Source organism: Saccopteryx bilineata, chromosome 8 (genome assembly GCF_036850765.1).
Source record: "Saccopteryx bilineata isolate mSacBil1 chromosome 8, mSacBil1_pri_phased_curated, whole genome shotgun sequence".
In the NCBI taxonomy this organism is placed as follows: domain Eukaryota; kingdom Metazoa; phylum Chordata; class Mammalia; order Chiroptera; family Emballonuridae; genus Saccopteryx; species Saccopteryx bilineata.
Genome location: NC_089497.1, coordinates 86690613 through 86703897, shown reverse-complemented (window position 1 = coordinate 86703897; position 13285 = coordinate 86690613). Strand labels below are relative to the sequence as shown.

General features: G+C 38.8%; 1 protein-coding gene across 3 annotated transcripts in view; it reads left to right on the top strand.

Annotated features, from left to right (window-relative positions):
* The first annotated feature begins 359 nt into the window (after positions 1 to 359).
* SAMD7 (sterile alpha motif domain containing 7) overlaps positions 360 to 13285 on the top strand; it is a 45252-nt gene continuing 32326 nt past the window's right edge. For 2 of the 3 annotated variants that reach the window (XM_066241890.1, XM_066241889.1), the window contains exons 1-2: positions 360 to 566; positions 5911 to 6016. In XM_066241890.1, the coding sequence (XP_066097987.1) occupies positions 5914 to 6016 (103 nt within the window). In that variant the 5' untranslated portion in view covers positions 360 to 566; positions 5911 to 5913. The remainder of the gene's footprint in view (positions 567 to 5910; positions 6017 to 13285) is intronic. The other variant, XM_066241891.1, reaches the window with a different exon arrangement.

The following is a 13285-nucleotide window of genomic DNA, read 5'->3' as shown; positions in this document are numbered from 1 at the left end:
GTGTGAAGTACACCTGTCAATTCTAGAAGATTCTTTCTTTAAAATCTGCTTTTTTTTTTTAATTTTGCAGCTCTGTGGGAAACAACTTAGTTTTTTTCCTACTTGCAGTAGGAACTTTTCCACTAAAACCTGTTGGAAATACGAAATAAGTTTTATTTCCACCAAAGAAAAGCTTATTATTTATTTGTAAAGCTTTTTCCCTTTATGGCGAAGAGTGGCATTAAGTGAATGCCCACAAAGCACCTTAGAGACTAAGGAGGGATTAAAGCGAAGGCTAAGCCCTAAGGCAGTTTATGTACGCTGGCGCGCGCTCTCCTGGAGCTTAACGTCTTCCCGCCTGTCTGAAGAGGATACCAGAGGGCAGCATTTCTGTCGTAAAATAAGATTAATCAGCTTCGTTGAATTCATATTTAAGGCACGGTGAATTAATTAAGACAGTGTCTGCAACAATTGTCAGGTGTGTTTTTCAAGCTGCAGTCAGAGAAGCTTCTGCAATTTAAAGACACAAAGTCTTTGGATGGTTTTTCCATGAGAAATGCCCTAACCAAGAAGTCTTCCCAGAGGACGTAAGTATACAAATTTACATGCTGATTAGGCCAAACTGAGGCTAGTCACTTTTACTAAAGTGTTTGCACATGTAAAATGAAAGGAGAATTTTATCTTAAAAGGAATATAGTTTTATATATAAGTTTAATGAAAATGGGAAAACAAGGAAATAACCATGTATAAATACCACCGAAAGCATTCCTCCCATAATTGCAGGGTGAGTACAGTATAAAAAAACACAGTACACTTTGGAAGAATAAACTTATATAAAGATTTATCTGTAAATGTCGTTGGCTCTGTTACTAGCAGAATGTCAGCTGATAAATTTTTATTTCGCTGAAGTTACTGAAGAGGAAAATAATATACTGCTCCTACCAAATAAAAAAATAAATACTGCCTTGCTTTAGTTTTTTTTTTTTTGTAGAATAAAATAAAGTTTTTAAAAGATCAAGTCAGTTCTAAGTTGTATATAAATTTAAGCATTTTGTAATCTTCAAAGATATTAAGTACCTGTTTCTGTGTGTTACTGCTATATATAGTATTTACATTATCATTTTAATGGCCTCCCATTACTGCAGATAACTGTGCTCCAAAAATTGTCATGATGTACAGACCATGAAGTGTCAGAGTAGAAAGTTTCAGAAAAAAACATTGAGGAACAAACAAGCCTAATTATGAAAAAAAATCTCTTATATTAATATTTCTGAGCTCATTCTCTAAAATTATCTAAAATTCAGTTCAATTATATGAATACTGCTAGAATTTTACTGTAGTCTATGTACAAATTTATATAGATATAATAGGTTTTGTTTCACAATCTTTTGAAGAAAGTGAACAAATTTTATACAAACAATAGTAACACATAAATTATGAATTCAAGTAAAAAAGAAATTACAGTTTCTACTTGCTTAATGTTGTCAAAAATGTATCTCTTTGTCTCACAATGTCTGCAAATATGCCTAGAGCTTTATGTTTCAAGAAAACATAAAGCTCTAGGTGGATCCAATGACAATGGGTGGATCCAATGACAATGGGTGGATCCAATGGTGTGGGTGGATCCAATGACAATGAGCTTCCAGATGAAAAGAAATAAAAGGTGAGAAAACCACGCACATACCATATGTGTTCAACAACACTTTCCAGAGTATTTCTTCTCTGTGATGTGATGCATTTACAAAGTGCTAAAGCACATGCCTTTAGTGAAATGTATCTTACAACCACTGCCAAATACTTCTGTATTAACTGTTGTATTATTGGCATTACAACAGTGATAACTCATTTTTGTTTATACTGTGCGTGAATAACCAAAAAAGTGCTTATTGTCATTTAAAACCAAAAGACCAACTGCCTTCTTTATTTATTATTATTATTTTTTTAATTAAGTGAAAGGTGGGGAGGTGGGGAGGCAGAGAGATAGACTCCCACACCCTGACTGGGATCCAACCGGCAAGCCCCTACCCTACCCAGAGGACATTGCTCAGCAACCTAGCTATTTTAATGCCTGAGGGAAGGCCATGGAGTCATTCTCAGTGCCTGGGGCCACGATCAAACCAATCCAGCCATGGCTGCATGAGGAGAAGAGAGAGAGAGAAAAAAAAGGGGGGAGGGGAAAAGTAGAAAAGCAGAAGGTTGCTTCTCCTGTGTGCCCTGACTAGGAATCAAACCTGGGACTTCCACACGCCAGGCTGGTGCTCTACTACTGAGCCAACTGTCCAGGACTGCCAACTGCCTTCTAAAGTAAAATGTTAGTGTCATAATTCAAACCAGCAGAAAAGAACTCTCTAAACTTCCTATTCTTAGCAAGGATGGGGAGGAAGAGTCAGCAGAGTGACCCAGAATAGAAGGCCCATTGAGGAGAGGCTCAGAGCAGAGTCTAGGAGAGGGACTAGGGAGGCTTGTGCAAAACAAAGTGGGTGGAATTGGTTCAGAATGTTGGGTACTGGCTGAAAGAAGGTCAAGAAAAAAAGCAGGAAACCAGAGCCTGACTTGTCAAAATTTCCCAAAGGAATGTTTCACAACAGAGAAGTCATGTTCAATTTTAAGTTGTTGTTAACACACACCCTCTCCCTCTCCCTCTCCAATGGGCCCAGATCTCAGTAAAGTTGGCTGCACACTGTGAGTGGTTTGGTGTGAATACTGAGGGAAGTGGACTGCATTCTGAGTCGGTGAGCCATGAGGTAGATTAGGAGCCCCTCAAGAACAAAAACTCAAGACAGAGTGCCCGCAAAGATGAAATCCCCAGGAATGGGCCGAAGCCTTGCAGAAGATGTGGGATAGGGGCTGAAGGTGACATCAATCATTCAGATTTTTTCTTCCTTTTTTTAAAAAATTCATTTGGGGGAGGAGGAGAAAGACAAAGGTGAAGGAGGGAGCAGAAAACATCAGCTCCCATATGTGCCTTGACCAGGCAAGCCCAGGGTTTCAAACTGGTGACCTCAAAATTCCAAGCTGTTACTTTATCCCCTGCGCCACCACAGGTCAGGCCCAGTCATTCAGATTTTAAGGAACAATATTACTTTTCCTGTTAAAAATCACTGTGATGCACATTTGGGTTGAAGATATTTTGGACTATTTCTTCCACTTGAAATAAGTGCTTCGGTAATTTTATAATTCTCTTATAATCTTCTCAAGAAATATGTGATTCTACAATTAGAACGGTAAAATATTTTATGCAGATAGTACCTTCAACTGTATTTCAATTAAAATGTATTCAGTAAATATCTGCTGATGTGGCAAGACTGCTCTGAGCCTCTCCTCAGTGGGCCTTCCGTTCTGGGTCACTCTGCTGACTCCCCCCCCCATCCTTGCTAAGATTAGGAAGTTTAGAGAGTTCTTTTCTGCTGGTTTGAATTATGCCACTAACATCCTCTGTTAGAAGGCAGTTTGACTTAATTTTGGTTTAATTTGTATCTTATACAATCTTTTATATAATTATTTTAAAAATCCTTTTCATATTGGATATAAAAATAGATTTTTCACACTTCTAACTATAGTTATGAGAAATTAGCATGATCTCTCTTCTCATAGCCAGTTTTTCAGTTAAAAGTATTTGATAGTGAGATATTATTTTGGCCTTCCTTATTTTAAAGATGATTTCCTATTTATTTTTTTAAAAAACTAAAATATACTTATGGAAATGTGAAATATGCTTTAGCATTAATATAGGACACCTAGAATAGTGAGTATGTGAAGATGCTGAAAATTGTTTTATAACTTAAACAAAAGCCATCTAAGGATATCTCCTTCTAATTTTAAGAATTTATATTTTTCTTAAAATTATAGAAACACTTAATCCTACTAATCTTCTTTTAAATGTAAAAACTTGCCAAATACAAGTTATTTTAAAATTAATTCATTTAAAATGAATATATCCTAGAATTTCATGCATCATATATGCAACAAATAGTTTCTAAATTGCTCAAACTCAGGTTTGGCAAATTCAAATTGCACTGGCTTTAATGAACAGTCATGGGACAGCCAGTGAGAAAGTGAAATAGAATTGAATTTGCACCTGGCTGCTATGCACCAGGCAGACGTTCATTAAATATCTGCTGATGTGGCAAGGGCTTTAGTTCATGAAGTTCATGTCTTGCTACTATTGCCCTAATCAGCTGAGACAGAATTAGCACTAGCTAAATCGCCTGCGTGCTGCCTGGAAGGGTTTGTTGAGGGTAAGAGTCTGAAGACAGAGATTAAGGAGTCTTCATCCTCCTAAAGTGCTGAGCATCCAGGATTAGAGCTCTGGGTCAGAGAAATCCAGCCTGAGTGCTAACCTAAGCACCAGCACTCTCCCGCATTTGGGATAACCAGTCACGCTCCACATTTAAAACAGAGATCCCAGGCATACTTTGACTCAAGATCATTTCATCTGCCATAGCAAAGTAACCTTGATTTACAATTTTTCAACATGTACCTTGTTTGTTTGTTTGTTTGTTTAAATACAGAGAAAATATGAAAGTTAGTACGTAAATTCTCATGGGTTGATTTTATGACTGAGTATTTCCATAATGGTTTGTACGTAGAAACATAGATTTGGAGTTTAAAGTATCTATCTGGATGATGACGGGAAAGACCTGGCCAATCCCAGAATATTTCCTTGGAAGTGTCCTGATAATATTTGCTTTAAAATATAATTTGGTTCAAGGCAGTGAAACTGTTGTATATGATGCTATAATGGTGCATACATGTCATTATACATTTGTCAAAACCCATAGAGTTCGACAATAAGTGTGAACACTAAGGTAAACTATGGACTCTGGGTGGTAGTGATGTGTCAGTGCAGGTTCATCAACTGTAATAAATGTGCCTCTCTGGGGAAGGCTAGAAATTTGTGGGGAAGAGATATTTGGCAATTCTCTGTACTGTCTACTCAATTTTGCTGTGAACCTAAAAATATAAAGTTACTTCATATATTTATATATATATTTATATATACATATACACACATGTGTATATAATATATGTTATATATTGAAAACAAAAGATAGTAGACATAACATGAAAAAATGGTACCATAGTCCATTTAGGCTGTTATAATAGAATACTATAAACTGGATGAATTATAAACACAGAAATTCCCTGAAGGCAGGAAGTCTAAGATGAAGGCACCAACAGATTCAGCATCTGGTGAAGATCTTCTTTCTCGTTCATATAAGGGTGTCTTCTTTCTGTGTCTTATGTGCCAAAAGGGGGAGGGAGATCTCTGGTGTCTCATTTCTGAAGACACTAATTCTGTTCATGAGCGTTCCACCTTCGTAACCTAGTCTCCAGCTCCAAATACCATAATATTGGGGATTGGGTACAACATAGGAATTTGGGGGTAGAGGAATGTACATTCAGTCTATAACACCCAGCAGTGGTTTTCTTTTTAAATGAAGTTTGGACAGCAATAGGTATGATAGTGGTAAGTAAAGAAGCACTTGTTCACCAGAGAAACGAGGAAAGCCAAGGAGAGCTCAGAATCATAGCATTTAGGTGTAGCAGATGTCAATGACTTGCTGTCCTCCTCAGAGACTTCCATGACATACAGATATTTCCCCAAACATTAAAAATAATTTACCTTTTGAATAAAAACTTAGTGGATTGATTCAAAAATAGTAAACGACTATATCAAAAGTAGAGCAACATTTAGTAGATTACATTCAACTCTTTTGGCATGGCAAAAAGAAAACAAGCCAGACTCAAGTACCATGGACTCCAGAACAGGTATGGTACCAAGAAGGGCTTTAAATTAGATTTCAGTTAGATGAGACTTATCTCTGATGCCTCATGTTTTTATCTCCATTAACCCAACAGCCTGTGTTCCCCACTTATTTCACTGAGCACATGACTAACAGTGAAAAAAATCTGGCTATGTTGTTGCAGACAATGGACCCTACAGAGGCTTGTAGAAACATGCCTACCCCTGGTGAAGCTGGCAGTCCAGAAGTAAGGCCTCTGTATCGATTATCTAATGGAATGACATTGGAAGGTAACCATTTTGCCTCAGCTGCTCTAAACCCTATTGCTGCCCTATTCCATATGCCCTTGGCCCAGTTCAGAGTTCACCTGCAACTATGGAGGTCATTTTCCAACTCAGGCACCTGCATCGCTCACCTTCTTGGTGCAAAGGCTTTCTTCTGCACCATAGGAGCTTGTTGGATCAGGCTCAGGCATAAATCAGATGTGAGGGAAAAGTATGCAGACAGAAATTGATGAGTAAACAGCCAAGTCTTTGTCTTTCATTGGGACATTCTGAGGTGTGTCCCACAGGTTTCTTAGAGGTTCCCCAGCAGGATTGAGCACCAGTTCCCCCTTCCCTGTGGTAACTTGCACATAACTCACCCCTTATTGCCTTTTCTCTTCCTCATTTTACTTCCTCACTTCCTCATGTGGGCTTCTTGGGACCACCTCCCAAATAAACTACCTGTACTCAAGCTCTTGTCTTGAGGCCTGCTTAAGGAGAGTCCTAAATAAGGCAGCCTCGTTCACTTTCAGTGATCAATCCACATGGCATTTCCCAAAGTTGGCATGTGTGAGGCAGAGGGGAGGCACCATCCAGGCAGTCCTTGCTCTGAAGGAATTATGCACCGCTCACTTTCCTCCTTCCTCTTCCTCCTGACTGGTCTCAGGCATCATATAAATGAGCACTATGTTTAATCATTTCAAAGATTCTATCTAATTCACAGAGGTGGTTTAAGGTTGGTTGAGGCCCCTAGCACAGAAGACAATATTGGGCCTCTTTAAAAAAGAGAGAGAGAAACAGGTAAAATAAAAATACATGTTAACCGAAGGGGGAAATGGTGATGGAGTAGGCAGATGTTACAACTCCCACCTCCCAGAACCAAAGTGGATTACAACTTAAGTTAGGAACAATCATCTTAAAAAACCAACTTTGGACTAAACTAAGAGGAATCTATAACCAAGCATCACCGAAGGAACAACACTGAGCTGGTAGGAAAGGCAGAGATGTGGAAAGGGCTGCCCCAGTCCCAGGAGTGAGAGGCAGCCCACAGGATCTCTCATGGTGGAGTGGGTTTCCCAGAGAGTTGTGGGCCCTCAGCCACAGGACCAGAACCCCAGCCTGGAGTCCCAGAGATTAGAGGAGGCATATGGACAGTAGTTAGTTGAAAGAAGAGCCGGTTTACTGTTTGCAAGAGGGAGACAGAACACTCAGACCCAGGCTCTGTCTTAAAGGGACCGCACAGAAAACCTCATTCACAGCCACCTACCCGGGGCTCTGGGAGCGAGGAGCACCAAGAGGACTAGAGTTGAGAGAGGAGAGTGTAGTCTTGGGAACACAAGGAGAGACTGTGGGGGACAGCCACCCTGACCCCTGTACTGAGTCACTCCCCAAACCTAAAGTGCCCATTCTTCCTGGGAAAACCAAACCAACAAAGGGAAGAAATTACCCCACCCACCAGTGCCTCCCCTGCTTCAGTCACTGCAGAGAGTCACTTAAAAGCAGGAGGCGCATCAGGGACACAGGATCTGAGTGCTGAGTTCTGGGGTACATGGCCTCCCCAACCTGCTGAGTACCCTCCAAAGGGCAGGAGGGCCCAGCTGTAGCAGCAGACACAGCATTTGGCCCACACGGCAGATGGGGGCGGAGCCCAGCGAGGCAGCCCATGTGACACTGGTAGGGAGTGGAGCCTGGAGAGGACTCCCATGTGCTCACAGGGATAGAACCCTGTGGGATGAAGTGTCCCCTGTGCTGGCACAGGGTAGACCCCAGTGGAGTGAGGTGTCCAGTGCACCTGCTAGAGGCAGAGCCTAGTGAGGGATGCCGCATGCCCATGGGGAGCAGAGCCTAGAGAGACAGCCAGGGCACCCATGAAGTGCACAGCCCAGTGGCCCAGGCTGTGAAGGAGAGGGGTAGAGTCCTAAGAGGTGTCCCCCCCTCACACCCACAAGGGCAGAGACAGGAAAGGAAGATCGTTCACCCATGGGGTGCAGAGCCCAGTGAGGCGAGGAGTCTCCCACACATGCAGAGCATGTAGCCCACAGCAGATTACAAACAGCTGAAGCCATACCAAGAAGATTTAAAAATAACACAACTGAAAGCTGGAGGCAGACAACACCAACCCTATACTCAGCTAGCTACACAAACAACACATCCAAAGTAGCAGTCTATACAGAGACAAAATGGGAAGACAGAGAAGTACAATTCAAATGAATCAACAAGAGAAATTCCCATAAAAGAACTGAATAAAATGGAAATCACTACGATACTGATTGCAGAGTTTAGAATAATGATTGTTAGGATGCTCAAGGATCTTAGAGCAACAATAGATGGACTAAATGAGCACTAAAACAAAGAGATAGCTGGCATCAAAAAGGACAAGGAAATTATAAAAACAAATCAGACAGAAATGACAAACAGAATATCAGAAATGAACATTACAGTAGAAGGAATTAAAAGCAGGCTGGATGAAGCAGAGAATCGAATCAGCATTTTAGAGCACAAGATAAATGAATGCACAGAAGCAGAACAACAAAAAAGAAAAGAGGATCAAAAAGTCTGAGGAAACTCTGAGAGAACTCTGTGACAACATGAAGAGAAACAACATTCGCATAATAGGGGTTCCTAAAGGAGAAGAGAAAGAACAAGGGATAGAGAACCTGATTGAAGAAACCATAGCTGAACTCTTCCTTAAAATGATGCAGGGAAAAGTCACACAAGTTCAAGAACCACAGACAATCCCATTAAAAAGGAATCAACGAGACCTACACCAAGACACATCATAATTAAAATACCAAAGCTAAGAGATAAAGAAAGAATACTAAAAGCTGCAAGAGAAAAGCAGTCAATCACCTACAAAGGAGCCCCTATAGGGACAACATCTGACTTCTCAGCAGAAACCCTGGAGGCCAGAAGGGAATGGCAAGAAATATTCAAAGTAATGCAGAAAAAGAGCCTACAACCAAGACTTATTTATCCTGGGGATTTCTCTTGTTGATTCATTTGAATTGCACTTCCTTGTCTTCCTGTTTTGTCTCTGTATAGACTGCTCCTTTGATTGTGTAGCTAGCATGAAACTAGAAATCAACTACAATAGAAAAACTGAAAAACACTCAAACACTTGGAAACTAAATGGCATGTTACTAAATAATGAATGGGTTAATAATGAAATCAAGGAAGAAATAAAAATTGCAGTGGAACAAATGAAAGTGAACATACAATAACTCAAAATCTATGGGACACAGCAAAAGCAGTCCTGAGAGGAAAGTTCATAGCATTACAGAAATACCTTAAGAAGCTAGGAAAAGCTCATATAAACAATTTCACCCTACATCTAAAAGAACTAGAAAAAGAACAGCAAGTAAAACCCAGAGGAAGTAGAAGGAAGGAAATAATAAAGATCAGAGTGGAAATAAACAACATAGAGACTAAAAAAACAATATAGAGCAGTGGTCCCCAATCTTTTTTGGGCCACGAACCAGTTTAATGTCAGAAAATATTTTCATGGATCGGCCTTTAGGTTGGGACAGATAAATGTATCACGTGACCAAGACAAGTGTCAAAAGTGAGTCTTAGACGGATGTAACAGAGGGAATCTGGTCATTTTTTAAAAATAAAACATGGTACAGACTTAAATATAAATAAAACAGAAATAATGTAAGTTATCTATTCTTTCTCTGCGGACTGGTACCAAATGGCCCACAGACCAGTAACGGTCCACGGCCCGGGGGTTGGGGACCACTGATATAGAGGATCAATAAAACCAAGAGCTGGTTTTTTAAAAAGGCAAACAAGATTGATGAACCTATAACCAGACTCACCAAGAATAAAAGAGAAAGGACTCAAATAAATAAAATTAGAAATGAGAGTGGAGAAGTAACAACTGATACAGCAGAAACACAAAGGATTGTAAGAAAATACTATGAAGAACTATATGCCAAAAAATTAAACAATCTAGGTGAAATGGACAAATTTCTTGAAACATATAATCTTTCAAAAATCAGTCTGGAAGAATCAGAAAACCTAAACAGACTGCTTACAACAAATGAGATCAAAATAGTTAACAAAAAAACTCACAACAAACAAAAGCCCTGGGCCTGATGGCTTCACAGGCGAATTCTACCAAATATTCAGATAAGAACTAACTCCTATCCTTCTCAAGCTATTTCAAAAAATTCAAGAAGAGGGAAGACTTTGAAACTCTTTTTATGAGGCAGTATACTTCTGATTCCAAAACCAGTCAAAGACAATACAAAGAAAAAAATTATAGGCCAATAACTCTGATGAATTTAGATGCTAAAATTCTCAACAAAATATTAGCAAACTGGATCCAGCAACACATGAAAAAAATCATACATCATGATCAAGTGGGATTTATTCTGGAGAGGCAAGGCTGGTCAACATTTGCAAATCAATCAATGTGATTCATCATATAAACAAAAGGAAGGAGAAAAACCACATGATAATTTTAATAGATGCAGAAAAAGCATTTGATAAAATCCAGCACCCATTTATGATCAAAATTCTCAGGAAAGTGGGAATACAGGGAACATACCTCAACATGATAAAGGCCATCTATGACAAACTCACAGTCAACATCATACTAAATGAGCAAAAGTTAAAAGCAATCCCCTTAAGATCATGAACAAGGCAGGGGTACCCCATTTCACCTCTCTTATTCAATATAGTTCTGGAAGTCCTTGCCATAGCAATTAGACAAGAAGAAGAAATAAAAGGCATCCAAATTGGAAAAGAACTAAAACTATAATTATTTGCTGATAATATGATACTGTACATAGAAAACCCTAAGGTATCAGTCAAAAAACTGCTGGACCAGATAAATGAACTCAGCAAGGTGGAAAGATATAAAATTAATATTCAGAAATTAGAGGCATTTTTATACACCAACAATGACCTATCTGAAAGAGAAATTAAGAAAACAATGCCCTTCACTATTACAACAAAAAAAAAATACCTAGAAGTAAATTTAACTGAAGAGGTTAAAGACTTGTACTCGGAAAATTATAGAACATTGATAAAAGTAATCAAGGAAAATACAAAAAAGTGAAGCATATACCATGTTCATGGATAGAAAAAAAAATCATTAAAATGTCTATATTACCCAAAGCAATTTATAAATTCAATGCAATTCTTATAAAAATACCAATGACATACTTCAAAGATATAGAACAAATATTCCAAAAATTCATATGGAACCAAAAAAGAACATGAATAGCCTCAACAATCTTGAAAAAGAAGAATAAGGTGGGTGGTATCACTCTTCCCAATATCAAGTTATACTACAAGACCACTGTACTCAAAACAGCTTGGTACTGGCATAAGAACAAGCATATAGATCAATGAAACAGAACAGAGAACCCAGAAATAAACGCACACCTTTATGGACAATTGATATTTGACAAAGGAGGTAATAGCAAACAATGGAGTAAAGACAGTCTTTTTAACAAATGATACTGGAAAAATTGAACAGCTACCTGAAAAAAATTAAACTAGACCACCAACTTACACCATTCACAAAAATAAACTCAAAATGGATAAAAGACTTATGTGTAAGTTGTGAAAGCATAAGCATCTTAGAAGAAAACATAAGCAGTAAGTTCTCCGACATCTCTTGCAGCAATATATTTGCTGATTTAGCTCCGTGGGTAAATGAAATAAAGGACAGGATGAACAAATGGGACTATATCAAACTAAAAAACTTTTTTTTTTCAGAGAGAGAGAATTAGAGAGAGAGATAGACAGGGACAGACAGACAGGAACAGAGAGAGATGAGAAGCATCAATCATCAGTTTTTCATTGCAACACCTTAGTTGTTCATTGATTGCTTTCTCATATGTGCCTTGACCGCAGTCCTTCAGCAGACCGACTAACCCCTTGCTCGAGCCAGCAACCTTGGGTCCGAGCTGGTGAGCTTTGCTTAAACCAGATGAACCTGTGCTCAAGCTGGCGACCTCGAAGTCTCGAACCTGGGTCTTCTTCTGCATCCCCGTCTGATGCTCTATCCACTGCCCCACTGCCTGGTCAGGCCAAATGAAAAGCTTTTGCACAGCTACAGATAATATGAACAAAATAAAAAGACAAACAACACAATGGGAGAACATATTCGACAATACGTCTGATAAGGGGTTAATAACCAAAATTTATAAAGAACTTATAAAAATCAACACCAGGAAGATAAACAATCCAATCAAAAATGGGCAATAGAAATGAATAGACACTTCTCCAATGAAGACATACAGATGGTCAATGGGCAGATGAAAAAATGTTCAACATCACTAATCATTAGAGAAATGCAAATTAAAACCACAATGAGATATCACCTCATATCCGTCAGAATGGCACTCATTAACAAAACAACACATAATAAGTGCTAGCGAGGATGTAAAGAAAAGGGAACCCTCCTGCACTGCTGGTGGGAATGCAGACTGGTGCAGTCACTGTGGAAAACAGTATGGAGATTCCTCAAAAAATTAAAAATTGAACTCCTTTTGAACCAGCTATCCCATTTTTAGGAATATATTCTAAGAATACCAAATCACTGTCTCAAAGGAAGAAATGCATCCCCTATGTTTATGGCAGCATTGTTTACAATAGTGAAGATCTGGAAACATCCCAAGTGTCCATCAGTAGACAAGTGGATTAAAAAGCAGTGGTACATATACACAGTGGAATATTATGTGGCCATGAAAAAGAAGAAAATCTTACCTTTTGTGACAGCATGGATGGACCTGGAAACTATTACGTTAAGTGAAATAAGCCAGGCAGAGAAAGGAAAATATCATATGACCTCACTCATTTGAGGAATCCAATGAACAATTTGAACTGAGAAACAGAATAGAGGCAGAGATCGGATCAAACGGACCAGAGGGCAAGCAGACAGTGGGAAAGGGGATGAGAGGATGGGATCAAAGAATGTAAAGAGATTAGTGAAATTATATATACATAACACAGCATTATAGAGAGCAGAAAAGCAAATCCTAGAGGGAAGGGGGAAAGGCGTGTGGGGGAGGAGGGCAAAGGGGATGATGAGGGGAACACGGGGTTGGGTGGATGTATTTGAAGGAACACTTGAATCTATGTAAACACAGTATATTTAAATCAATAAAAATTAAATAAAATAAAAACTTAACAGGTAAAAAAATACATGTTAACCATATTTTTTAATAAATAAAAAATATCATGTATGATTAATGTTAAAAATGTACATATGAAACCAAACTTGGTGTCATTAGAAAAAAGTGTAAAGTTGGGGTGTGGTGGGGCCCTTCAGAGGTCAGG